This window comes from Anomalospiza imberbis, chromosome 10 (assembly GCF_031753505.1).
Source record: "Anomalospiza imberbis isolate Cuckoo-Finch-1a 21T00152 chromosome 10, ASM3175350v1, whole genome shotgun sequence".
NCBI classification, from domain to species: domain Eukaryota; kingdom Metazoa; phylum Chordata; class Aves; order Passeriformes; family Viduidae; genus Anomalospiza; species Anomalospiza imberbis.
This window is the reverse complement of record NC_089690.1, coordinates 8,920,608-8,948,606: the sequence shown is the minus strand read 5'-3', so window position 1 is coordinate 8,948,606 and position 27,999 is coordinate 8,920,608. Positions and strand designations below refer to the sequence as shown.

Genomic DNA, 27,999 nt, shown 5'->3' with positions numbered 1-27,999 from the left:
GCAGTGCGCGGGGGGGCGCGGGGCGAGGGGGGGCGGCGCCGCCGCCATCTTGGGCGCGGGGCGGCGAGCGGCGGCGGCGGCAGCAGCGGCAGGTGAGGCGCTCCGCTCCCCGCCTGGCTGCGCGGCCCCCGTCCCTCCTCCCGGCGGCTTCCTGCGGTCGGGCTCGCTCTGCGGCCGCGCCCGGGCGGTGGCGGACCTGCTGCGGGGGACGGCTCCCTGGGCGCTGGTTGGGGATTGGGGTCTGCAGGCCCAGGGGCGGGGAGGCGGCTGCAGCGTGAGGTGTCCCGCCGGCTGCCCTTGGGAGGGACGCGAGAGTGCTCCCGGAGCCGGGAGGGAGGGAGAGAAGCGGGACCGCCCGGGAGGGCTTTTCTTCAGCTTCCTCTGAGGGGGTGCCGGGCGACCCCGTCATTCGTTCGTACATTGCTTGTGGCTCAGGGGGGCTCTTAACAGCTGTTAATTAGCTCTCTGGCTGGAATACCTGTGTGGCAGCCCTGCGGTGCTGCACCGGGGGAGGGTGGGGACAGGGTCGGGCTGTGTGTGGCACAGGAAGGCCGGCACCGATGCGTCAGGTCAGCCTGAGCAAAGGTTTTTTTCAGTCGGATCGGGCTGGAACTTCACTGAACATTATTTGCCTGTCCTACTGATCCAAACGTGAATTACCTGGGTCATGGCTTGCACTCTGCTTCCTCCCTGGAAAACCTGCTGAGGCAGAACGCAGCGCTGCTGATGCCGAACTGCTTATTCTGAGGCTTAAAGCAGGCTCCTATCCAGCGGCTTTTCTGGATGTATTTCCACATCCATTCTTCCCAGGACTAGGTTTTTGGATTCAGTAAAACTGCAGGAAGCACAGCCTGTGTTTATCAGCCAGTGCAGCTGACTTCTCTCCCCACTGGGAAATGACTTGCTTTTGATCTAGTGTTCTCTCCGTAAGCTGTGTGAGTGCACGATGTGTTTTCTGCTTGCTTTAGTATGACAAAGCTGCTATCAAGTTTTAGCCTCGGGCTGCCAAAATCTGAGCCTGGAACTTGCCCAGATAGGTGAGTCTGGACGGCTTCTGTGGCTTGGAAGTCTCGGTATTGCAGGCTTCTAACTGTATATGGGCTCATGGTAGTGTTTGTTTGGGCAGCATTTACTTGAATGCTGTCAGGGCTGTAGCTACTGTTTTTTCCTATAGTAAAAGCTCTGTGTGTCCCTGTGAGTTTTGCTTGGAGGGACAGTCTCAATTCTGAAGAGATGCTGCCAAACTGTTCCATATTTTTCCTGTCAGAAGGGAGGCATCACTCCTCTTCTGTAGGAAATGCCATGTTACTGACATCTAGTGACAAAGATACCTGATGTTCTTTGGGCTGCAGAGTGGCCATGTTCCAGGGAGAGCATTGGGGTGTCTTTGAAGGGTATCATGGCCAGCTGCTTCCTCCTCCCAAAAGAGCACATTCCTAGCTTTTGGAGAATTGAATCTTGAAGCTGTGAATGGTTACATCTTGAGTTCTTTGAAAAACAGGGGACTGGACATGCCTTCTTGTTTGATACTTTTTTTTTTTTTTTTTGGAGCAACAGTCACCAAACAAAACAGGGTTTATAAAGAAACTTCCTGTAACCCTAGTTAAACTTTTCTTGCCTCATCCCTGCATCAAAAAAGGTAAAGTCAAGACTGTCTTTTGCAGCACAATGTCTTGCACTGGTTTTCTGAGCTTATTCTACTGAAGACCATCAGAGTATTTGAAGGCTGTTCCTGAGGCCAACTGGAGGATGGCCTGTGGTGCCAAACTGTAATTGGTTTATGAGGCAGAGTCTGCTTCTCTCCTTTAGTGAGTGACCTACTGAGTCAAAAGTTACTGGCAAGTCATGTAGTATTTTGATCTTGGCAGGAGGTCAGCAGCTCAGCTAAAAGCTTGCAGGCAGATGCACAGAATGTGAAATGCAGTTATCTGCTCTCCAGTAAGAGTAGTGAGAGAAAAGCTGACACATCAGGGCACCTGGACCATTAATAGTCTGCAGAATACAAGCTCTTACTCAAACTCCACTCTGTGCCTCTAACCTCTTCTGTTAGAAGATGCATAGGAAGCAAATTACTGTTCAGGTTTCTAGCTCAATAGTGAAAAGCAAGTAGTTCAAACTGACTTTAGAAATGCTTTGGTAGAACAGGTAGAAGTAGAAAAATGTATTGGGGCTGTTCACATCAGATTGGGCTCAAAATATTGCTGAGAGGTGTGTTAAATGCTGTATGTGTGATGTTTTACTGGAGTAAGGGAGCTTCTTGTGTTTTCCCTGTGTCAGTATTTATCTCTTGTTACTCTTCAGACTGGCTGCGTGCAGTATGGCATGCAGAAGTGGCCTGTAGGAGGAGAGCCTGGTAAGAGCGTGCTTCTCTTCCTGCCCACTGGTTATGGGGATTTATGGGATTGTGTTTAAAATAGGAACGGTTTCTCTGAAACTGATGGGTTTATCTCAAGAGCTCTTTAGCTCAGGGTATGCCCCTTAAGTAAATTATGCAGCCTGTCTTCCCCAGGATGAAGTGATTTCAGCTACTCTTGTTTAAAACCTAGAGCAGCCCATGGCCTCCTGGAAAGTGGCTAATGCAGCCATCTAAGCAAAGCTTAGGTGCTCAGATTAGCTGGTGGGGTAATGGCATTGTTTTGAGCCTTAAGTCTTGGGTTGATAATGGTTACTGCTAGCTGAAAGGATGGGTTTTCTCAACAACTTCCGTCTGCCAGAGCAGCCTGACTAATCCCTCTCCTGCTTCAACTGCTGTCACTTATCCAAGATCATACTGATTTCTGGAATGCAGAAATGGCTGCAGTTGGTGATTTGCCTTCAGTACCTCTCCTGATTTCTTCCTGGATAAAAACTCAACAGCTAATGTACCTTGAACTGCTTAGTTAGATAAGCTCATTAATGCACAGAAGTCTTACTTACTGTTAAGTCAGAACCCAAACTGTCTTTTAATAGACTACTAAAGGGGTTGGTTGCTTTACACCAGCTTATTAACTGATTTGTGATTGCTGTTTCCTGGATGTGCTGTGTAGATTACAGAAATCATTCCTGTTTGCATTCAGACTGAGTGATGTCTGTACTGTAGGAAACTTTCAGCCCCTTAATGGGAGTGACAAAGTACAAGTAGTTGAGTCTTGGGCTCACTACTGATCATCTTGTGTTTATTTGTACCCTGTACTGGATGGTCATGGCCTGTCTCACAGTGCGGTTGTGGCCAAAAGGGCTCTGCAGGTTAGCAGCAGTCCTGACATCTGCTTATCCAGCCTCAGTCAGTGGCTGGTTCAAGACTTATTTTCCCCACCTGTAGTGCCAGACTCTTTTTTTGGACTGTGGTAAGCGTATCACCCACACAGCTGGCTTGGGAAAATAAAGCTGATCCAAAGTTGCTTCCTAAAATGTGCTCACTGGTGATGCTGCTGGTGCTCATCAAATCCTGGCACAGCTGGGGTGATAACATGAAACTGTAGTTATGTTGTTTCAGGCAGCCTAAGAACTGCTGCAGTCACATTGCTCCTGAGCAGTTATTCTTGAGCTGCTGTGTCACCACTGCACCTCTGAAGAGAGGACATACAGGATATGCTGAGTAGATAGCATGAGAGCAAACAGGCCTGGCTCAAGAGTTCCTCAGCTTTGGCCTACACTGGACTTAGAGAAGCTGGCATGGAAGGATACAAAGAACTGTATTTGTTCTTTTCTGAGGAAGAAATACCAATATACACCCAAAATTTATGGTGACTCTGGTACAATTAGGCTGTAAACAAATTACATTGCTAGTGACACATTTCTTTCAGACAGTTCCTAATTCTTTTGGAGCTAGAACAAGTACTTCTTGCCTTGCATGTGAAACTGGAATTACTGCAGCTGTGTTCCTTTTACCACTGAAGAAGACTGAGTAAAAATTCACTGCTTTTCCTAAGCAACAAATTTGAGCAAATCAGCTTGTTTGTTTGTTTTTACTTGTGCAAATACAGTTACAAAAGGCAGAGAACTGTTTCAAGGTTTATGGTGTAGGTTGGAGCTACCACTGTCTGCTGGTGCATGGAAGGGTTAATGGTCTGTGTGGTGTCATGTGAAAGACCTCAGGTTATGGGACAAAGGTATTGGAGAAAATCACTCATTTGAATATCTGTATATCTGGGATTTAGGCTACAATTCAGCTTAGTCTTTCATAGGCTAATGAACAAATGACTGATACTGCAGTTGTGTCTTATTGATGGTGTGATGCTGTGGCTTCTCAATTAGAGAGACCATGGAAGGATGCTCTGAACAGAAGCTACAGCATTGCTACTGTGTGCCCTGGTGGTTCTGAAAGAGTTGCTGCAGATGAACAGCTGCAGAGGGAACAAACTGTGCTGGTTAGTTGATTCCTTATGTGTGCCTTGTTTAATCTAAGAAAGTGCTGTGCTGCTTGTTGTTCATTTTCCTGCAGCTATTATAAGTCAGAATTGATGAAGAGGAGATGGAAGAGGAAGGCTGGGCTCTCACATGTTGCAGGATGGGGCTGCTGTACCTCCACTTGATAAATGCAGGTTTAGTGCCTCATCCTACTAGGTAGCTCCCAGTCCAGCCACTTGTATCCCACAATATGTGAAACTGACAGTCCAGCAACAGGATCCTGTTGCCTGAGCTTATGCTCCTGACTTCACCCATGCATTCCAAGTGGGTGGCACACTGAAAGGATTAAGTCTGACTTTTGTAGAGCCACCTGTTTTTAGATCAGAGCTAATAAACAGAGCATTTTCCATCTGTGATAGAATCAGTGGACAAAAGCAGTTTTTCAGATACTGTGCTTTATTGTGCCTTTATCTTTCTCTGGACTCTCTTGGTTATGATCTGCAGCTCACCTGCTGCAGACTGACTTCTGGGGCTTCCAGCATCTCCTGGTTGGTTGAGAGAGGGGTGCTTATTGCACATTCCCTGCCCAGTGGGAGCACTGAGACATGATTTGGGGCAAGTATGTGTGATTCTTAGGAAAGTGCATGTTACCATGTCAGTCATTGTAGGCCCAGCTAATCCTGCTGCTTTTCTCTTATGTAACTACTGAAATGCATTAAAATCTTTATCCCAGTCTTTGGTTTTATACATGTACTTTTTTTTTTTGTAGTTGGTTTCTTAATGCTATAACTTTGCCAGAATTGCTCTGAAGGTATATTTTAATGCTCTCATCTTCACTTGAGTAAAAAGGCATTCTGAAAAGTCATTTCCATGTAATCTTAACTCCTGGTGGGTTTATAAGCATGTAAATAAGTGTGTGGTCTGTCTATGATGTTCTTCTTGCTTCTTTTCTGTATATGAGTTGAAATGGAAGTATTTAGGAATGTGAGCACTTGGTAGGAGGCCTTAGGTATTTGTAGGAGCTGCATTCAGATGTTCCATCTACCCTAGTAGCTGCTTGAAGAATGCAGAGTGTATTGGGAGAGGGCTGTTGTTCCTAAATTAAGGTGATTAGTCACCAACTGGTGTGAATTCAGCATGCATGTGGATTATCCCTGTACCTTAACTAGAATAAATCCATCCACACTGTAAGTAGAAAACAGGGCTGTAGTTACCAGTGTGGAGCAGGTTGCCATATGTTCAAGCTAGTGAAACAGAAGGAGTGAAGCTGCAAAGCTCTGAAAATGCAGCTGATGGATCATTAACCCAAAGGTTTCAGCTAGAGTCATCTTGGTTTCCAGGCACTTCATGGTAAACAGTTGAAGAAATGGTGGGCTTTGCTCTTAAGCTGTGTCTGACAGTGAGATATTAGGCTGAGGAAACTCATTAACAGTGTAGAGCAAGCTCCCTAGGAAAGGCTGACTGGAGAGGAGCAGAATGAGTCATTGAAAGCTGATTGAGCAATGCTTTCTGAGTCATGTTGCTAATGCACAGGGAGCAGATGAACCCATCTCCTGTGCTGGAGTTTTTATTCTGAGGCCTTCTGATTCCAGCAGCCATGAGTCACTGAATGTCAGTCTCAAATTAATTTCAGCCCTGTTCCCTGCAGTTCTTAACCACTGCAAGTACTAGGATCTTTAACTTCCACAGCTGATCTGTAAAGAAAACTATTAATTATTTTAAAATATGTGGAAGATTGTGCTGTGTCTGAACGGTACCACTAAAATACTCATTCTAGTTGGAATGTAACCTTGAAATAGTTGAAAGGAGTATCTATGAAACTTGAAACACAAAGGAGAATCAAAACAAAGCAGGCTTATTTTCACTGCAGCCACTTCAAGGAGAGGCATTGTCATCTTGAAGAGCCATTCTTCTTGCTGAGCTTTAAGCAACTTTCTTTTGCATTCTGCCCTTTGTATAGCTTTCTGCTCTGTTCATAGATCTCTGGGCTACTTACTCTACCTCTTGAGTTTCCAGCTGTGTGGACATGCTTCCATTAGCTGATGGAAGTAATTCTGTGTGGAGAGGGAGTGTAGTCACTCTGATCTTGTGTCTTGGAGGGATGTAATGCAAGTTGTGAACAAAAGACTGGAATGTTGTCCATGTTTCCTGAGCTCCCATCATGTGGGCAAGCTTGGTGAAGGCTGACAGAGAGCAGCCCTGCACCAAACAGAACTTGCTGGAAGTTGTGTTGATACCATTGTGCTGTCCATGCTTGTGGTGCCTGGAACTCTTCAAGATGCTGAACTGCAGAAGTTGAGCAGACCAAGGGCGATCTGCTTATAATTGTGATAAATACCTTGAATAGTTGAGACTTCCTTGTTCTCTGATGCCATTAGATGGGAGAGCAGCTGGAGGTTTATACTGCTTGTGTCCTTCAGCTACTGCAAAGAACTGATTGGTGGCTGGTACAGTTGGGTAGGTCATCTAAAACTCTTTCCTTATAGTCACCATTTTTAGCCCATATGACTTTGTTGGTACCTGGAAACACTTAACCATTTGTCTGTCAGAAATCATTAAATAAATTGTACTTAAATGTGAATTCAGGTTTAATTTTTAGAGGTGTAGAATTCTGGGTTCTTTCAGATTTGAGGTGAATCATAACTCATATGGAGGCATTCTGCTGCTACATGTGAAATAATGCTCGTGTGTGTCTCAGTATGGTTGGCTGCCCTTACAAAACAAGCTGTCAGAATTGTCCTGATCCTGTGGCCAAATCTGTAGTAGTAGGGAAAAGTACAAGCTCAGGTGTTAACCAGGGCCTCATGTAGCACAGAGCAGCCCCCTTCCGACTTTGAGCAAGTTCATTGTCGAGTTGTTTTGCCAGTGTAGTACAGCAAGCACGCATCAGCTGGTTGGTGGCAGATCTCTGCTTGCTTCTGTTTTGTACCATACAAGAATTTGCAGTAAGAGCACTCCTGGTCAGTAGTCGTTGGATGTGTGTAGATATGAGGGTATTCAGAGTAGTAAGGGCAAAGTAGACCAAAGAGCTGCAGATGGGACTACAAAATGGCACCCTAAATCCAAGGAACACAACTGTACAACAGTGCATATAGGAGGTGTGTGGATGAAGTAGCAAAGGCAATTCTGGCTTCACCTGTAGCTCTGCAATATGAACCAATGCAGCTCTTAAATGTGCCAGTGAAGGTGGAACCAGGAGCTAACTTTACATGGGCAGTCTGAAGCTTGAACTCACCTCCTGGGATATTTTGTGTAAGGAAGAAGCCTAGCATTTCATTGCATTGATGAAGAATTTTTGAAGACTAAAAGCCTTTGAATCATAATCTATCTACTCCATCAAACATGCTTTTACTAACATGTAAGATGAGGAAGCAGTTGACTCTGCTGCCTGATACTGTGATAGAATTAAAAATGCTGATTTTTTGCCTGTAACTTCAGCAAAGCTGTTAAAGAATATGTTCTAAACTAACATGAGAAAGCATGGCATCATTATTTCAGACAACATTTAAAATTTGTAGATCTTCCTAAGAGAAGGCTTTTGATTTCCAATGCAAAGCTTGATCAGCAATCTTCTACATGTTTTATAGTAATGCAGTAAATATTCAAATCAAGGCTTTTTCAAAATTGACTGAGTTGTCATGCTGGCAAAAGGCTTTATCTTATATGTTCTGTATGTCTGATCCTGTTTCTTATGAAAGCAGACATTTCCTTTATACTAAAAATAGTGAAACAAATAACTTAAGCAGCATTAAATCCCAGAGGGAGATTATTTTTTTTAAGACTAGGATGTGCTTTCTAGGATTCTTCTGGAAAGGGTTTGTAGGATTGTTATGATCCAGCTTTGGCCAGTTGCATAAGCTTCCAGGAAGCTGCTCTATACAATGCAAGTCTTAAAGAGAATGCAAGAACTCTTCATCTTTGATTGCAATAGTCTGTATCCCAGTGTGGAAGCCAGCACTGTAGAAGTCTGAAAACACATGCTTGTTTCTTATCTGGAGTGAAAAAACTAGTAAAGAGGAAAGAATTTTCTGGAGTGGGCAACAAATTGCCTTCACTGTCATAATGTTTATCATTTTTTTCATTGTTTGACCTGTGTGAATGACCTTGCAAATGTTTCAGCATCTTCCTGTCTTGTTGGGCAGTTGTGTTCAATTCTCCATGTTTTGGGTTTCAGCCCTCCATGTTATCTCTCTGTGGTCTTTTCATGCCTGTTAGGGCTGCGTGTGCTTTGTGTAAGTAGTTGTGAGTCTGTAGTACAGCCATTGCCTTAAGTCTGAGAATTTTGGTTTGTTCAGTTGACCAGTGGGATTGTCTTCTGCTGTGGGGATGCTGATGTTGCTGTCCCTACAGTTTCTATCCTTGGTCACAAAACATTGAGCAGCCACAGAAGGCTTTTCCCACTCTAACTGCATGGGAATCTTGGAGCTACCTACGTCTCAATAGACTTGGTTACAGAGACTTAGAAGTAAAGGAAATACTTGTATCCCAAAGTTATAAAGTGTTATGGTTGGGAATGGAAGAAAAACATATTTGAAAAGCTGTTCTGTGCTAATTGGAGGCTCAGACATGGAATTATGTTGGTGACAGTGCCACAAGAAGCCACTGACAAGTGGCAGAAGGCAGCCCAAGTAGCCAGAGATACTTGACCAGCAGAATGGGGGAATAAAAGCCAGAAAGCTCACTACAGAGCTTTGGGAAAACTGCTTATGTCTTTCTGTTTTGACTTAACTGACTTTTGGGCTCTTTTTTTTTTTTTTTTTTTTTTTGCTATTAATAAGCAGAAGCAGCCATCTGGTAGCTGAAGACCTGTAGAAGAGGAGTAGTGTTATTCTTTGAGGACTCATTAGATGTAGCTAAAAATGTTGATGTAAAGGCTTAGGAAATGTAAAATTTCTTTCTTGTCTTGCTGAAATTAAAAGTAGTGGCTGCTCTGTAAACCTTGGTTTAGCACAGAACTCACATCTGCAGTACTTCCTTCAGATGGGCAGCTACTGTAGTTTATTTGGTGTAACTTCTAGAGGATACATTACTCTTGATAATCCAGAAGTCCCTTATTCCCTCTGATGTGTGCATTGTTTTTGTATTCTCTTTTTTTCCTGACCTTTGAGGTGATCCAAGTCTGGGTCACTTCAGCGTTGTCATTGCAGCGTTCCTGTGCAGGCACGTATCAGTTCACTGTCAGCATCTGTCTCTAGGTTGGCCTCTCCCTATCCTTTTTACCCAGCCCATGCTGGTGGGTGTAGGCTAACCCGCCCGAAGAGCACTGTGGAGATGGTTGTTATCTAATGCTCTGCAGTGCCCAAATGAAGCAGTTCCTGTGTGATCACCCAAGGCCTGCCCTGTCAGGGTTGTAGTTCTCTTTTTGGGACTAAGCCAGCCAAGCAGTTGCTGCTTGTGGGTATTACAACTTTGACCTAAGTGAATAGGAGTGCATAAGACTCCAGGAATGGGATCTGGTGAAGTAGCTGTATATTTTAAAACGTCTTCTGTATCTGCAATGTCTACCCTATCAGTCATATCTAAGGTCTTTGGAGAGAGCTTTGTAGCTTTCTCCAAAGAAATCTTCCATTGAAGAAAGAGAAAATTAGCAGTTTAGGAAGGTAACTTCTGAGGGACTATCTCCCAGTTCAAGTGAGTCATGACTGTGACCACTCCAGTGGTACCTTGTAGCCAGATGGCTCTCGGTTTGAATTCTGAAGTGTGACTTGATATGGCTGCTAGGGATTATCAAAGGTTCTTACACTGATGTGTAAAAACTATATAAAAGTGGTAATAAACAGAGATGTACTTGTTGCTAGGATCCCTCTGTCGTGTGGTGACAGGCTTGGTGACATGTCAGACATTTGTGTGAACTGCATGTAAAAAGACTTAGGAATTATGTCTGATTTGTATCTCAGTCTTTAGGGAGATAGTTTATAGTAGAAGTAAGGGGTCTTTGATTTTCTTGTAGTTCTGTGGGGTTTTTGTAGGCCTGTGTTTTTTCTCACATTCAAGAGGTATGTTTTGGATACTTGTCCTTGAGGCTTAATCTGTTTGCGCTGATTTTTGGAATGAGCAGTAAGACAGCTTCTATTTCAGTGCCAATTTTAAGTATTAGTCCTGGCTATAAATTGTTTCTGTTCAGCCTACTTAAATACGCTCTTTCTTGCTTCAGGTATTAAGCAACATGGGAAGTGAAGACTAAAATTCCATCATGATCGGTGGCTTGTTCATCTATAATCACAAAGGAGAGGTTTTAATCTCTCGCGTCTACCGGGATGACATCGGGTAAGTGCTTCTGTTGCATCCCCAGTTTTTGCATTTTTGTCTCATTTTGGTGCAGTAAACAACACAGGGCTGCTTTGTTCTGCATTAGCTGTGCATGCATGTGAGACTGCAACTCAATTTGCTGCTCTAGGCTTAGCTTAGAATAAAGAAATTAAAGCCCTGGTCACCTACAGTGAAGGATGGCCTCCGGCCAAACCTGGGACTTTATTTTGGATGGTGAGGATCTGGCCATTATTCCAAATGCTTTAGCAGCATGGACTGCCACTGTGGGAGCTTACCTCACTGTAATCACTAAAACTTTACAGGAGCAGTAATGTGAGAAGTGTCTGCCACACACTATAGCCAGGGTTCTGAATTAGTTTCAGGCACTGATGTCTAACATCTAGTACAGGCATACAGGAGACTGTGGTCTTGGAAAGTTTTATTTGCAAGCAATCTCATAGCAGCCATGGCTGTACTGCTACAGCTGGCTTTCTGTCCTCCAGCTTTGTAAGGCAGCCTAGTGTGAAAAACTTACATTCATTGGGTAACTAAAGTTGTGGGAAGTCTTGAAAACCGTCAGTAGATTGTAGGTGTCTTGTTGCACTTCCCCAAGTGTTATGATGCTCACTTAGACTGGATCTGTGCAACCCTTAGGCTTGCTAGTTTCCAAAGGCATCTTACTAAAAATACGGTGTCTTGTAGGCAGTGGATAGTGCTGTAGGGAGCTGTAAGTGATAGTGCTGCTTGGGCTGAAAACCTTAAATTTAAGGGTTTCGTGCACAACAGTACTCTTTCTAGTGGTGTGTTTTCATTCGTGTCAGGCATTACGTGGAAGTTAGTAATTAAGTTGGTAGAGTTAAGACAGAGCTAACAGAGGCAGAGCTGTGGTAGGTGCTAATTCAAAGTTCAGTGAGAGAGAGAGCCTTCAGGCCAGTTTAGGAAAAAGTAGTTTGTACCAGATCTCCACAATGACTAGTGGTAGGATGTGCTGTGAAATAACTTGTTGCCATAAATAACAAAAAACAGTCCAGCCAGTCTGCCTTCAGATTACTCTGGTCTGAAGAGTATGTCCCTTCTGGTTATGGATTGTCTAATGGAGGTTAAAAGTTGAGGTAGAACTAGTAGTAGCTAGTCAAGGCTTGTACTGTTTCATCGAGGGAGTAGTCAACACAGTGTCTGTAATGAGGCTTCACCTAATGAGCTTTTAAGTCTCTTGGCTTGTTTTAGGTCAGCTAAGGCAAAGTAGCTGTTCTAAGGTTGACTGAGTTATTCCAGGACTTCCACACCTAGCTGAGCCAAGGAAGCATTGTATTTCTCAAGCAGAAAGCCAGTGGCTATGATGCTTTGCCTCTTTTCTACTGTACAAACTCTTATCAGTCTTCAACACTTGTTAGCTGAAGCTCTTCAGAGCAACTCATATGACAGGACTGACTTTGTAAAGCTGGTATCCAAGCCAGTCTGGATTATAGGTGACTTTGGAGTATATTTCAAGTGGGGGCTAGGGACACTTTAACTGCAGTTTCTGGCAAAAATATTTTGTGGTTTGCAAACTTGAAACACTTACAAGACTGTTCTCAAACTGATGTTTATTCAAGAAGGCCTTTTGATTTAAATGGCACTATGGCTGTAGAGATGCAAACTGGGGAGCAAACTAGGTATTTTTAATATGATCTTCTATTGCTTTTTATCTTGGCTCATTTCTCTTACAGAGTGAGTGCCTTATGTTCAGTACGTGATAAATTACTTCCTGTTGGCTGGCCAGACAAAGCTAGAAAATGGGATTTCCTGCCTGATCCTATCTTAACTTTTTCATTTGGCAGAGTGCCAAAATATTCCAGTGTTTTCTCTAGTACTTGAGGAGTTGGTGTTCATTTCAGTGAAATCATCCGTTCAGTTCTTGTGAAAGTGTCAGTCTTGTGACTTAGGTGGAGCTGGTGTTGGCTGTTAACCGAACTTGCTCCCAAGGTGCTGGATTTCTTCTCAAACAGGCCTTCAGTGCTGGTTTCGATTTTTTTTAAACATGTAGCCTTACACAAAAAGTTGTTATAAAATGGCTGTGTCTCATCTTGTGTAATCAAGAAACTGAGAGTCTTTCCATTTCCTAGTCTGAACATTAGCATTAATGCCAGGTCTGTTTAAAATTTTTAATGTCCTAGCCCTCAGTGGGAGGTAAGGAAAGGAATAGCTATGATACTGTAGCTTGTACTCGATTTTGTAGGAGTTCTGTCTCTAACCAGACAGCTGAGTGATAGACTTCTAGCATGCTATACAGTTCTTAGATCCTAAGCAGTAGTTCTGAAGTGCTGAGGGCTGAATCCACCCTGCTTGTTGGGAGGTAGTTGAATACGAAAAGAACGTAACTGCTCCCTCTCTTCATGTGTGATTGACCCATAGGACTCCTTAGCCTTGGCCATTGCCTTTGGCATTCTGAAGCCTCAGTTTCTGAGCTGGGAGATATTAAAGGTCATCTGTGGTTATGAGAACACCTCCCCTTGCAGTTTAAGGGCCTTAAAAAAGCACATAGCTCAGATGTAATGACCAAAGTGACAAACATCTAGGATATCCTTCTTTTGAGTTTGTTAAAGGCAGAAGTACCACAAAACTTGAACTTTCTTTGCTTGCAACTTAGAATGGCTTTGGTGCATGTAGCGCATCTGTCCATATAGCAGCTAGCTGCATGTATAAGCAGCCTTATTAAAAAGAAAAAAAAAAAAAAAGCAAAACACCACGCATATAATTCAGGATACCGTGGAGGGTTCTGCTGTAATTTTCGAGTGCCTCGTTCTTCAGTGACTTAGTCGTTGAGGAACCTACCTGCGTTTAAGAATGCAGCTGTGTAATAAAACTTCAGCTATTTGAAATGGAGCAGCTTACATGACAACCTGCATGCACTTTAAATGTAGTAGGTGTTTGGTTTCTGAGCTTCTAATACATCACGTCAGCTTCGTGGCTCTTGATCCTTAAGGAAAAAGTGCAAGCTGGATAGAGCAGTGTCTGAATCTGTAGGATGTGCCCTATCTCTCCAGATGTGCTCCAGCTCTATCAAACTTGCTGTATTTCCTGTTGGCTGGACCAAACCAGAAAGTATCGATCCAAACACCTTCAAATGAGAAGTACTGTCACAGGAATTCCCACCCAGACTTGTAGCCTTGTCCTGAGGCAGACTGGGAAGAAGATACTTGATACTCTGCAGTCCCCAGGTGATGCCTCTGATTGAGGCTTTGGGGTTTTTCCATACCAAGGCCTGCTACCTATATTAGCAGAGCAGACTGGGTTTCACTTTTGTGATACAGGTGCAGTTCACCTGGACTAAATGCCCAGTTATCCCTAAAGTTCAGCCAAACACAAATCTGTCCATGCTGACAGCCTGACCATGGCATGTCAGTGTTGTACCTTGTGAGGGCTTCATTGCTGCTGTAGCTTGTTACTGTCCATCCAATACCACCTTGGCCTTTTGTGCCAAGGAGCAGGGGGAGGGGGTGCTGTTTGGTCTCTTCTTATCTCTTTGGATTCATTGTGCCTTGTGTGTGTGTTTCTAACCCTTTCTCTTGTTGCTGTCACTCCTCCTTTCTCCGCTGGCGCCATTTCTGTCCATCCCATCTCATTGGCTGCTGTAGCAATAGGTAAGAGACGCGTGGTAGGCCACGACTGGCACTGCACAGTGGGCACCTGGTGTGCTAGCAAAGCCTCCCTGACCTGAAGCTTCTCCTCTAGTGTGCACCAGTCTGGTGACTGGTTCTGGTGCTCCTTTTAGCAGGTTAGAACTTGAGGCTGGGAGGGCTAATGCTCCAGAACACGCTGAACTTTCCTTACAAGGCTTACTGGAGGGGAGGATTTGGGCTTTTAGATATTATTTTATAGTAGATTAAATTACTTTCTTATGGAAAAACTAAAGTAGAAATGAAATATTAATTTAACTCCAACTTGCAAACTTTCTGGAGCAATAAAACCTGAGAAGTATTCAAAAGCCAGAATTTTGCTTGTGGGGAGCATGTTTACTGATGAATCTTCTGCATATGACCCCAGACCTTCAAGGAGCTAACACCTGCTGTGGTAGCATATGTTCCTTGGAATAGCCTTTGTTTTCTAACTTGGAACTGTGTGTTGGATTGTTGACAACCTTCAGTGCCTACAAGCATTTGTATGCCTGTATCCTTGCTTGCAAGGATGATATTACTGTCTGCTCTCAAACGTGTTTCTGCATAATCAGTACCATGGCCTTGATGCTGCAGTCAAACCCCCTGTTCTACAGAGTGTCTGAGAGTATGAGTAATAAAGCACAACTAAATGAGTCTTGGCTTTGTGTGTAGACTGTTGCTTTAAGTTTTGGTCTTGTATATAAAGCACTTGGGCTTCCTTCCTGTATTCTCAGGATTGGTGGACTTAATTTGGGAAGTTTATTCTGACTTTCAGTTACAGGATAAGGAGACTATTGTGCAAGAGCTGGCATCCAGAATGTCACTTGGACTCCTTGTGTAACAAGGAGGGCTTTTTCCCCTGTTGCTAGTGTACAGACAGTTTGGATCAAAGAGGGCAGCACTTATGGGCAGCTTGCGCAGCAGTTTTTCAGCACTGGGGCAGAACCCTTGACTGTAAATGGTCCTGGACCATGCAGTACTGCTGACATGTTGCACTGTGGGGACTCTTGAGTCCAGATGCAAGACACCTGTTCTGAAGCAGAGCAGTCTTGAGGTGACAGGTAACTGGAAAGCAAACAGTGATCCTAATCCTCCTGCTGATTTGAGCCTGTCCTCCAAGGTGTGCGGGGTATGGAGGTGAGCTGGATCTGAGAACTAAAGCTCCCTTCTGGAGTGTACCTGGGCACTGACATCTCTTGGGTGGCCTGGGCAAATTTTGCTGTTTTTTCCTTGGTTGTATGTCTGGGAGCAACTGCTATTGGCACATATCTTGGGAGACTGCAGCTTCCTTTGGGGCAAGAGTGTGAAGGCCTGGGCATGCAGAATAGACAAAAATTAGGTGTTTGGTCAAAACTGGACTCTCTGAGCCATACGTTGCTAATGTGTTTGTTTTCGGCTATGACAGTCAATTGGGAGTGCTGTCAAAATTAATTGAAGGTGAGGTTTCTTTGCTGTCCTACTCCAGATGGAGGTTTGCTTCTCCTTCTCACTATAGTTACACTGTAGTCTGAAGCTCCCTAGAAACCACTAGCACTCTCTCCTTGAACTTGTGCAGAATTAAGTGTCTAACTCTGCTCAGAGCCTTCACTTGCCATCTTAGAGACATCCCCAGGCACTCTCCCTAGGTGAGCTTGGTGTGTGTAGCTCAGTGTCTGACCGTAATGACAGAAGCAGAGCTGTGCAGGCAGCTGGTTTCACATTCGCTGTGCTGACTTGTCTTTGGTGGTGCTTTCGTAGGCGCAATGCCGTGGACGCCTTCCGCGTCAATGTCATCCACGCACGACAGCAGGTGCGCTCGCCTGTCACCAACATCGCCCGCACAAGTTTCTTCCACGTCAAGCGCTCCAACATCTGGCTGGCTGCTGTCACCAAGCAGAATGTCAATGCTGCCATGGTATTCGAGTTTCTTTACAAGATGTGTGACGTGATGACTGCCTACTTCGGGAAGATCAGTGAGGAGAACATAAAGAACAACTTTGTGCTGATCTATGAGCTGCTGGATGGTGAGATGTTTCTCTTATACACTGTGGCCTATTGCACTTGGTCATTCTGAAATCCTTAGCTTAGTATGATGTAGTAATAACCCTTGAAGTATTTTTAACATGTGTGGCAGAGTTCAAAATCACTTGTTCGGCTTTCTAATGCTACCTGAATTGCAAATGTGAATGGTACCTCAAGTCCATGGCCTTGTGCTGATTCCCTTCCCTGAGATGTTGGGAGCTGTGCACTAGTACAGCTGAGACAGCTGGTACTGGAGCTCAGCTTCTGGGGGGATCCTGTGTAGATGTCAGGCTTTCTTTACCCTGAGGTATAGCAAGAGGACTGTCAGTAGCACCTCTAAGGCCAACTGGTGCCCAGGTGGCTCTAGCAGTGTATGGAAGCAGTCATCCCAGGCTTAATTGCCCCAGTAAGATGCCTTTTGGGCTCAATTCTGAATAGAAGGAAATCAATAAAACCCAAAGCGCGCTGTCACAGCCCTACCTCCCCCACTGATACAGCTCCAAATTTCGCCACAGATTAATAATAGCGTCCCTTCAGCTGCTTGTGATATCAGCCTGCTTGTGGAGGTTGCCCTTGAGCTGCCCCTGTTTCACATATCATGAGGACTTTGTGTTAGTTATGTTTCAATTTGTTTCCCAGACAATGCACCACACGTGTGTGTCCTGAGATTCTTAGCCAAGGATCACAGTGACTGATGTTTTCCCTGTTCCCTCAGGGCAGACCAAGATACTGCCTATTCTCTGCTTTGGTCAGTCACTGCTGCCTCCTTGCAGGCACAGTGAGATCAAACCTGCCAGTGTGGTGTTGCTCAGTATCACATTAGTGGTCTTCTTTCCCCTCTAAATCTCTTGTGGGTTGTTCCCTTCCTCTTTTAGGGGAGTAGGTGTGTACTGTGCCCTGTGTGTAGTTAACATCTCTTTCCTTCCTACACTCATCCTGCAGTGCCACTACTCAGCTGTTGTTTTAGGCTTTGGTTTTACTACATCTCCATAAGAACAAAACTTTAAAAAACTGCAAAGATAAAATTGCTGTGGTGTTGAAAAAATTCTCTATTTTCCCTTGGATGTTTTTGGAAAAACTCCTCAGTGTGCCCTGTGCAGATGTCTAGGTTAGTTGGTACTTAGTCCTGAGGTCTGGTTGTGTTTAAAAACTGGCAAATTCATCACTTACACAGCTTTCCATCACCCCTTGTCTCTGAAGTATTGCTCCAGGAGCTCAGTGTAGCAAGAATGATTTTTTTTCCCTTGGTAAGGAATGCTACAGCAGCTTATCCAGAAATTCAATGTGTAAGCAGTATCTGTGCACTAATTGCCTGCCTCCTTATAGTAGCAGTTAGCCTAGTTGATGTGTTTATACCTTGTAGCTCTGAACTAACCTTTTACCTTTTTGTAGAAATCCTGGACTTTGGCTATCCTCAGAACTCTGAAACAGGGGCCCTGAAGACTTTCATCACTCAGCAAGGCATCAAGAGTCAGGTAATCAGAGAATTTGGGGTACAGCACTGTTCTGCTGGTTAATTTTTGCTAAACCTGTTCAAGAGAGTATGGTCTTAATTACTGTTTAACCATTTGACCCATATGGAAGGAAGGTGCCTGAATAGATTGAAAACACCCTTGCAGGGGTGTATCTCAATGGCACCTTGTTCTAGGTGTCCCTGCACTATGCCACCTCATGTTCCCTGACACATGATAAGATGCAGGAGGAAGAGCCCAGAGCTCGGATAATGTCAGTCCCTTGCATGTAAAAATATGGTTGCTGGCTTCAGGCTCTGCTCTGTGTCAGCTTCTGAGAGGATAAACAAATCTACCTGCTGAACCAGAAGTAGCTCTTTTGCATGTGAATCTCACTGAGCAAGTCTGTTCTCCACCAGAGCTGTCAGGATTTCATGCCTGCCTTATAATGAAGTATTCTTCAGCCTTGTGAATCTTGCTGTGAAGTCAGGAAGCTCATGTTGCTCTGTCTCTACCTGTAACATCCTTGCAGGTCAGTGTCAGTACAGCCTGAGCTTTCTTAGGTTAGAGATGAGAATCTCTGCTCTGCTTTTAGCATAGTGTTAACCCTTGCAACAAAGTTTACATGGACTTAGAAGATAAAGGACTTGTTGGGAAAAAGATGGTTAGTTGGACTGGTTTGGGGAATGTGTTTAAACTAGTTCTAATCCTCCTCCAAGTACAGCCCTCAAAACTAGGCTTCATGTCTCGTGAGCTTATGCTTAACCTCTGAATTCAAAGGAAACTCATAGTCTGTTTCTCATGTCTCCAAGGAATCTTGTCCACCTTGTCCATCTGACGCAGCTGTGCAAGTCAATAATAAGGACTTATAAGTCAATAACTTAGCCTTAAAGTTAGTCCTCTCCCCTGCACAGCAATGAGTCAGGAAGAAAAAAGCTGGGAGTCTGTAGTGAGGCAGTCTGTGCAGAGTAAAGCTTCAGCCTCAGCTACAAACAGAAGCAAAGGGCTAAATAAGAGCCTGCATGGTGACTGTTCTTGTTTAGGTTAGCAGAGGTCAGTCTCTGGAGGCTCTGTTTCAACTCAGTTCATCAGCACTGATTTCCTGAGAATTCCTTTTTAAACTTTTAATCTAGTAGCAAGACTAAGTGCATTTCAACAGGAGATGAGAGAGAGAAGCTGCCCCTGAGCAACCTATTTCCCACTAGAACGGCAAACTGTTTTGCAACATGGCCAGATGTGAATGCATCCGGTCTCAATCCCCATCACGAGTCCTAGTGTAAATCTCTGACCTTCTGCAGTCTGACAGTTTGGACAGTCAGCACTGAAGATAGCTGAATCAGCTCCTGTTCCTAAGAAAACTCAAAGCTAGCCACCCCACTCACTTCCTTCCCTTGCTCTTTTTTTTTGCTTTTGTTGGTTTTAACAAACTTCTGTGCTTGTTTGTGTGCAAACCACTGTCACAGCATCATGCTTAATTCAACAGCAGGTTTAGTCCTTTCCTTACAAAGAGGAGTTTGGCTTTCAGCTTTACACAAGTAAGCAGTTCTTCTGCTCAGTATTGGAATTTTGTGCAGCCCAGTTCAAAAACCAGAATGAATCTGTTGCAGGCACAGGATGGCAAGGGCACCAGTTGAAACAGTACGTGCCATATTTCCTTGTCTGCTCTCTACTCTGGTCCTTCTAGCCTTCTGCTCCTCATTGATTTAGAGCCAGTTCACACAGGTACCCAGGACCAAAATCCGGTTCTGAATTATCTGGCCTATCATCTGTGTTCCCTATCTTCACGTAGTTCCTGTGATGCTTTCCTTGGGCTTGTGTCCTGAGGAATTTAAGGAGCAAAATCCACTTATGGCAGACTTTCCAAACTTGACTTTTTAACTTTGTTTTCAATGAAAGATTGGAGGTGTACTGAGCTGCTGTGCTCTGAAGGCCTCCCTGTATGGCTACAGTGATCTTTCCAAAGCAGGTGATCTTGAAATGAAAGATCTGTTTTACTGTCTTTGAAAGCGTGTCTGAAACTGCTGCACTGCTTGCCAGGGAAAATACCTGTGTGCTCTGGGAATTAAGTGATGTGCCACACAGGTTTTTTAAGGTGTTGGTAAGCAACATGGTTTTACTTCTAGTCCCTACAACTGAAGTAGACCACTACTCAGATGGCAGGACTGCAGGCTGTGCTGATGTTCTATAGCGGAACTGATGAAGCCATTGACTTGAATATCTTCCTCCGACAGAGGCTAAACCTTGCTCTTACAACTTGAGGTAGCTGTGCTTCATGTACTGTTCTCACTGTTAAGATGCCATCTGCATTTTTCCAGACTTCACTAAATAGATGTACACTGTAATTTTCTTCCCTTCCTAGTGATTTCTGGGCATGTGAATTGGTCAACTCTTAGTGTTTCCACAAATCATAGATATACTTTAGTGCTGAAATGCTGGTGTTACTTTTTAAAGTGGGCAGAGGGCCGCCACTAGCTGGAAGATCCCAGGAAACCTGCTGGTAGCTGGCTGTCTTTGACCTAGTCAACATGCTGGCAACTCAGCACAAGGTGGGTATTCTTGGGCCATTTTAGCTGATTTATTTGTTCAGCTCTGAGAAGCACCCGCTCCTGAGAAATTCCAGATCCAGGCGTCTTCAGTGCCTCCCTTAGGGAATACTGATGCTGCTGGGTGGTCTCAACTTCAGCAGCTGCTTCCAGATCCATCCAGTCACTTTACAGAGTAAGTGTCAGGTCAGGGTACTGGTGCTGTTACAGGAGATGAGAATGTCATTACATGATCAGCGTCCCTTTGGAAGACAGAGCATTGGGTATTAAATCTGTGTGTTCTTCTAAAGCCTGAACAAAGCATTGAACAAGACAGTGTTTTTTTGTGGGACAGACAAGAGAGGTACTTTGCGTTCTGAGCATTTACTTAGGCAGTTCTCAGGGGAGTATAAAACTCTCTCTTAGATGATGAGACAGTGCCTGTGCATGCTCAGGAACTGACCACATCTGTGGCAAGAGTGTGTGTGAAGCTCAGATCATGTACTGCCACCCTGTGGGCCTACTGCAGGGCTGCTGTGGGAGAACCCACTTGTGTCTTGTGCAGTTGTTGTGGTGGAATAGCAGAATTAACAAGAATACCACTTTATACAGGACCCAAAGTGCCTGTTATTTCCCATCGTCTGGGCATCTGTGGCGTGATAGACATCCAGGATTTGCATTAGGAACACCAGCACGAGTCTGTTCTGCAGAGAAACATTATTTGGAGTGGTATTTTGCCTGTCTCTCCCTCTGCTCCACATTGCGTTTGGATTGTCAATAATGGGCCAAGTCTGGAAATTCATGTCACTGCTTGGAGTGCTGGGTTTCCTGCAGGGAGCTAAAGGTCAAAACCACTCATCTTGTTTGTGCTAATTAGCTACCTAATTAACAAAGAGCTGACCTGCTTTTTTCCTGTCCTCAGGTAGCCTTAAGCCTAATCTGCCTCTTTCTCCCTTCCTCCCTTCTCTTGCTATTGACCTGCTTGCCTGTTATAACCATGTCTACACTGCACTTGCTACTATACGCCTACTTCTTGACTTTCTGCGTGTGACTGGACCCCGCCTCTAGCATCAGGTAGGAAATCTCTCTGTGCCTCTCAGCACAGCCCTTGGTACTTTTCAGAGGTTTAGAGCCTGGGTGCTGTTAGACGCATTTTGGGTTTGTGTTGGTATGTAACTTTTATGACTGCAGTTATCAAGAAACAGGCCCTGGGGTTTCATGTTGGATAAGGGTGTGAACTGCTACATCAATCCATGTTAAGCTTCTCTGCTTAATATGGATTGATGTGACAGTCAGAGATATGATTTGAGTGCCATTGGTGGAGCCCATGCCTCCCTGCACTAAGAGTAGCCTAATGGACTTGCTAGCAAAACAGAACAACATTCCCTGCTGTTGCTATGACGAATTCTTGGTTAGGCATAGAATTTGATGTTCTGAGGAGGGAATAACCAAATCACGTGAGGTGTCACAGCTCCTGTATCTAAGTGACAAAAACTTTTATGTGTAGTAAATGGCAAGTGCTTGCTCTTAGATTCAGAGCAAGGTTTCTTAGTCTGTGAATTTATTTAGAGGAATTTATTTATGTCTAAGATGCCATTTCTTCTCTTCAGACCAAGGAAGAGCAGTCCCAAATCACCAGCCAGGTGACTGGACAGATTGGATGGAGACGTGAAGGAATCAAATACCGTCGCAATGAACTCTTTCTTGATGTGCTGGAGAGTGTGAATCTCTTAATGTCCCCACAAGGTAAGTAGGTGGTGTTGAGCTGGCATCCTTCTCCTGCTCAGGGCTTGTGAGTGGTGACTCTTGTAAGCGTTCTGAACTGTGATCTTCTCTAACCAGGTCAGGTTTTGAGTGCCCATGTCTCTGGCAGAGTGGTGATGAAGAGTTACCTGAGTGGAATGCCAGAGTGCAAGTTCGGCATGAATGACAAGATTGTCATTGAAAAACAGGGCAAAGGGACTGCGGATGAAACGGGGAAAAGGTAAGAAGTTTGGACCTGGTGACCACTTGCTACCAGGGACTCTTATGAAAGGGCAGCCCTTAATAGCTTTTCTGATCTGACAGACTGAAAGCTGGGTTTTTTCCTTCCCTTCAGATGGTACTGCTAACTTTGGGTAGATCAGTTGTCATGCAAGCTACCATCCTGAAGGCCTCAATACAGAGGGCTTCTCTACAGTTCTTTAAGTATTAAGATTCAGACATAGTTTTAAGTGTAGAGTTCCTGCACCTGGAAACACTTCCCCAAGATTGATTTTCCTAGAATTGTATCTCTAGCAGTTTTGCTCAGTGCAGAGACTCTTAATCATAAAAGCAGTAGCAGTACTCCCAAGAAATAGTGAAAGAATCCCTCTGCCTGCTTTACCTGGACTGTTCCCACAAAGTAGAACAAAGACTGGGGAAGCCCCTCGTGCTGATTACAGGTGATCAGTGGTTTTGTGAGTAGGATGCACATCCTTTCTGAGAGCCCAGCTACCCTCCCTCCCAGCTGCACCTCAGTCAGTACCCACATTGAAGCTGAAAACAGCTCTTAACGCCTTCTCCAGCTTTCCTGCTTGGGGTGAAGAGACAAAAGCAACGAGACTGCCACTTTCCTCTCACTAACCATTTGCAACTCATCTGTATTTCTCTTGGTTGTCTTTTTTTTTTTTTGCTGACCCCCAGTGAATTGGGAAGGTAGATAATCTGCTTCAGCTTTGTGTGCACTCTGCTCTCCCTCTGTCTCTTGCTTTGTGTGACTTGTGCATGTAACTTGGATCTCAGACACTTTCCATGATGGTTCCTGTAAATGGAGCTGAGCTACTATTTGCCTTGTCTCTCAGAACCAAGCCAAGAGCTATCGCTTCACTGTCACCTTTAAGCCATCTTTCCTGTACCTGAACTGAGGTAGTAAAATGGATGGGCCTGAGATGGCTGATGGGCCCAGTGAGGATTTACTCTAGTGAAAATATCAGCGACACAGGCCTTGAAGAGTTGGTACATTGCCCCAAAGCTCCTGTGCCAACTGCCTTTGCTAGTAAATATGCTATTTTTTTGAGTTACAGAAGTAAGATGAACAGGGATTCTTGGTAGGTAGTTCCGTGATTATCCAGTGGGCATCTTCAGCTTGGAGACATTTCTCTCCAGAAGCATTTAGTTATGAGGTGACCAAAGGTACAGCTTCTATTAGTTGCTTTTTGGGATCTAGCTTGTGGCAAGGCCAACCCTGAGTAATGCTGCCTGAGACCTGGAGCAATCCTAGGCAGAGGGCTTTCTCAGCTGTTTTGCAAAGAAATAGAAATCAGTTGACTAACATTGGTTGTTATCTAGGCAACAGATTAGGAAAGACTAACTCCCTTTTGAAGCACAAACCAGACCGCTGGTGGTTGTGTAACTAGACAGCCAGTCAGCCTGGGGTCAGTCTGCTTCCCCTTTGTGTAGGTAGTGGTGCTTCCTAGGACAGCTAAACCTGCTGTAGTTCTCACACTATCTTGGCGTATTGGCATGGTTGTCCTGTTACTTCCAGCAGTTGAGGCAGCCTAGATACCATAGTGATACACTGCTGCACCTTCTCTACACTGCTGCCTCTTCTGCTGCTCCTGCCTTCTGGTCCTTCTCAGTAGCTGAGGGGTTTTGGCTGGCCTAGGACCTGTATTTTCAGGAATTAGTACCTGGCACAAGTTCAGTGCTGGCAGGTTAGGCTGGTGCACATACATGGACAGGTGGTAGCTCATCAGATTTTTAGGAGAGATGTACAGACTTGTATGGCACGATATCATGGTTTTGGCAATTTGGTTCAGAATCAAACCACCTGCTGGCAGTGTGGAAATGAACAGCTGTGAAGAGATTTCTGAACAGGAAGACTCTGAACCTGGCATTTCCTGGCTGTGTGGCAGTGGGATAGCTTTGTGGACAGGAAAGTGTTTTCTCTCCTTTGAACTGTGCTGTGGGAAGACTTGGGCTGGCAGAGTTGCCTTTGCAGTACTGAGTGCTGTTGGCAGGCAGACCCAAGCATTGTGTTGCTGGCTATGACAGAAGGGTTCTCTTCTAAGCTCTCTCCTCTTTGGGGAGAGGACAGAGAAAATTCTTTCAAACAAGCTTTCTGAAATACGATTTTTCTGGTGGTGAAACAAGGAAAGTCTGAGCCAAGAGGCTGCTGTCCCCTAAATCTCTCCCTGCCTCCCCATTTCCTGGACACCTGCGATGGCAACATGCTCTGTAGAGTAGTTTCTGCCTGGACAGATTTTGACTGCACCAAGATACCAGAGCTGCAGCTTGTGCTTCTCTAACTGTGTTTTGTGTTTTTAGCGGCAAACAGTCAATTGCCATTGATGACTGCACTTTTCACCAGTGTGTGAGGCTCAGCAAGTTTGATTCCGAGAGGAGCATCAGCTTCATTCCACCAGATGGAGAATTTGAGCTTATGAGGTACTGTGGGTGGAGGGTGAACAGGCTGGTGTTGGCATCTGCTTGCTGCTACAGTAGTGTTGCTGCTCCCAGGCAGACTTGCAGCCCTTGAGCACTTAAGAAATACACACTTACCACCCCCTTTTCAGAGCAGAATCTGTAGGGTGTCCCACAAATCCATCTGTTACAAATGTGGAAGCCCAGCTGTGTTTAGTTTTCTTTACCACAATCATAATGTTGGATTAGGTTTTCTTACTTTTGAGGTTGTTGTATCTGTTGTTTTTAGTCTTTAACACTGGTGTCCTTGAACAAGGCTGTTGGCAGGAGCCAGATATAAAACTTGAGACACAAGAAACCATTGCTGCCCTACAGCAGCACAGATCTTAACTGCTGTTTCCTTCTGGCATGTTTTCCTTTCTGGATGATGTTTCTAAGCTGTTTGGCATATTCAGAGGCTATCTCTTTAGGAGCATGATACAGTTTGAGGCCTAAGGGAGTTAACTCCTCCTCAGAGTTCACTGTAGCTTCCATCCCTGCAGATACCGAACTACGAAGGACATTATCCTTCCCTTCCGTGTGATACCACTGGTGCGGGAGGTGGGCCGGACCAAGCTGGAAGTGAAGGTGGTGATCAAATCAAATTTCAAACCTTCCTTGCTGGCCCAGAAGATAGAGGTAAGAGAAAAAAAAAAAGCCACAAAACTGTGGTATCTTTTGCCTGGAAGTCATGCCTCTAGTTTATGTCCACTGCAGTGGAGTCCTCACAGATGAGTCTTCAAGCTTGAACAGGGCTAAAAAAGTGAACTGAGTTATCTCTTAGATGTATGGTGCTGCTGTTTTGTGGGAAGGAGGTGCTGTAGAGTAGGGAGGTGGAAGCTGTTTTCATTTGCACAGCTGCCTTGGCAGGGGCCTCATTCCATCCCTGCAGCAATTGTTCACTTAATTCCTCAGCCACTGTGAAAATTTCATGTTCTTCTGTCTGCATGATCTGATGGTATGTCAGACAGGCAGCAGGCTGTGAGCTGTGTAAGACAGGCTAGGGGTGGCTTTGCAACTTAGTCCCCATCTGAGAAGGCTTACTGGTGCAAGGCTGGGCTGTCCAGAGCCTGCTGCAATGCCTGGCATCCTTCCTGAGCTCATCTTCCCAACATTAGCCAGGATTCCTGCAGCGTGGCGATCTCTGCCCTGTTCCTTACTGACCTTTGTATATTATGGAACTGTGAACGTGTACTTCAAAGCAAGAAACTGGATGCTAGCCTAGGATGCCTTGTGATAGCTGATGTTCTCTGTGCCCTGAGCTGGGAGAGAGAAGGTCCAAGGGGTACAGGACAGACCATCTGAGACTGCCCAGAGTGCCCAGGCTGCCATCTCCTTGTCCCTGCTTACCAGACTGTGCCTTCCAGGTCCGGATCCCAACACCCCTCAATACCAGTGGAGTGCAAGTCATCTGCATGAAAGGGAAGGCGAAGTACAAGGCCAGTGAGAATGCCATTGTCTGGAAGTAAGTGAGCGTGTTGGGGCTGGCCTGCAGGGGCAGGGTCTGTTTAGTGCTCCTGTCTGCCCTGAGATTACGTAGTGATGGGGAGCATAAACTCTGGCACCTTCTCACTTCTGAGCTTTCTCCAATAGGATAAAACGTATGGCTGGAATGAAGGAATCCCAGATCAGTGCGGAGATTGAGCTGCTGCCCACCAATGACAAGAAAAAGTGGGCTCGACCTCCCATCTCCATGAACTTTGAGGTGAGTACCTGTGTGCCTTTCAGGATGCACCCAACCTTGGAGAAGCTTTGTCAGTCCCTCTTGGAAGTTATGCAGGTTTGAGCATCCCCTGTGACAAGCTGACAGGTGAGGTCAGCCAGATGGTAAAGGTCATGGAAGAAAATTGTCCTTATAGCCACAGGAGTCTGGCACCATGCATGCAGGGAGTAGGGAAGGGAACAGTGGCTCTCGATGTCCATTTCTAGATGCATTGCTCAGGGGTCCTCTGGCATTTGTGTACAGAGAGCATCTTACCCCCATTCCAATGCTCTCTGTTGCCTTTCCCTCTCTCAATAGGTCCCATTTGCACCCTCTGGGCTGAAGGTGCGCTACCTGAAAGTCTTTGAGCCAAAGCTGAACTACAGTGACCACGATGTGATAAAATGGGTGAGGTACATCGGCAGGAGTGGGATCTATGAGACCAGATGCTAGCCCCAGCAGGCTGGCAGGCTCCCTCTTCTCCAAGCCATGCTCTGCCTCTCCTCGGTCTTCAGCTACATTCAGAGATGTCTGCCTGGCCCCTCGACGCAGATTGAAAGACCCTGTGGCTCACCCCGGGAGTGGACTCGCCTGCCTGTGTTCAGTTACCACCCACGCTGCAGATGAAGTTCAGAACCCAGTCGTGTGCAGGGGTGCAGTCAGCCTCCTGCTCCCCGTCCCAGGGTGGGCAAGGGCTAGTCTAACTCCCATCCTCTCGTGATCTTTCTAGGGAATGTCCACCATTAAACTCCTCTTCTGTTGGTGTCTCACTACTTGCATCATATCCTAGTATTTTTGAAGTTCTTGTGCATATGTACTCGTAGAATAGACCTAAACATAGACTGGACAAATCTGAGTTGAAGTTACCCTGGCTTCTTGTACTAGCTATTGCTGTTGTGGTAGATGTTGCTGGCCAGTCTGAGATGTCTGGGGTGGTGAGTTTGTTGGGCCCCTACCGCAGGAAGATGGTGGGCTCACCAGATCTCACCACCACCTTATTTCTTGCAAAATTGTCCGTATAGAGTCCTGCCGTGGGAAGGTTTGTGACCAAAAAGGATGATGAGGGTTTAGGCTCTTGCTGGTGTGTATGTGGGTGGCACAGCATTTCAGGTCCTTGAAGCATTTACCCTTACCCACTGCTGGCTTGAGCCAGTCTGTGCTTTCCAAACAAATTGGAGATGTGGCCCTACTGTCCAGGGAGTGTGGGTCAGCTGAGCTCTGTCAGGATTTGAACAGGGTCTTGTCCTTGGGGAACTCAAATGCAGTTGGCAGTTAAGAGCTCCCTGACCCAGCTGCCCTCTCCACACTTCTACCAAATGCTTCTGGGCCATAGCAATGTTGCTGCAACCCACAATCCTGCTTCTGGTAGTGTGGTCTCCATTTTGTACACTTTGTGATTTGTCCAGCTCTGAATCTAATAAAGTATGTAGAATGGAGAAGGCTGCCTGCGCTGCTGTTTGGGACTGGTGCTGCGAGAGCCTGGGCTGTGCCCTGGGCCTGTGCCACAATGTCTTGGGGCTTGCTTGTGCTGCTTCCCCAGCCCTGGGCTGCTTGGGGGCTACTGGGTGAAAAGGACAAGTGATGCTTTTGTTTCCAGCTGTGCCAGTGCTGCAGCTCCCTGGAGAAACGATGCTCTGGGTTTCCTTGGGGCTGTAGCTGGGAAGAACTGAACTCAGTGGAGTGTG

General features: G+C 45.3%; 1 protein-coding gene across 11 annotated transcripts; it reads left to right on the top strand.

Annotated features, from left to right (window-relative positions):
* The first annotated feature begins 1 nt into the window (after position 1).
* On the top strand, positions 2-27,753 carry AP2M1 (adaptor related protein complex 2 subunit mu 1). Of its 11 annotated transcripts, none has more exons than XM_068200463.1 (11): positions 2-92; positions 10,484-10,596; positions 15,954-16,219; positions 17,610-17,692; positions 21,801-21,936; positions 22,033-22,174; positions 24,478-24,597; positions 25,116-25,251; positions 25,980-26,077; positions 26,206-26,317; positions 26,633-27,753. In XM_068200463.1, the coding sequence occupies exons 2-11, from the start codon at positions 10,523-10,525 to the stop codon at positions 26,765-26,767; spliced, it is 1,302 nt and encodes a 433-aa protein (XP_068056564.1). In that variant the 5' UTR covers positions 2-92; positions 10,484-10,522; the 3' UTR covers positions 26,768-27,753. The 11 variants fall into 11 exon arrangements, with proteins under 11 accessions (XP_068056564.1, XP_068056565.1, XP_068056571.1 ...); XM_068200464.1 differs by having other exon boundaries at positions 62-83; XM_068200470.1 differs by lacking the exon at positions 2-92 and adding an exon at positions 253-274.
* The last annotated feature ends 246 nt before the right edge of the window (positions 27,754-27,999 follow it).

Excerpts from the sequence above, each read along its gene's own strand:
- AP2M1 (XM_068200463.1), top strand. The coding sequence starts at position 10,523 with ATGATCGGTGGCTTGTTCATCTATAATCACAAAGGAGAGGTTTTAATC. Across the intron at positions 17,693-21,800 it reads AGCAAGGCATCAAGAGTCAG|ACCAAGGAAGAGCAGTCCCA; the intron begins GTAATCAGAGAA and ends TCTTCTCTTCAG. Across the intron at positions 25,252-25,979 it reads TGCTGGCCCAGAAGATAGAG|GTCCGGATCCCAACACCCCT; the intron begins GTAAGAGAAAAA and ends TGTGCCTTCCAG.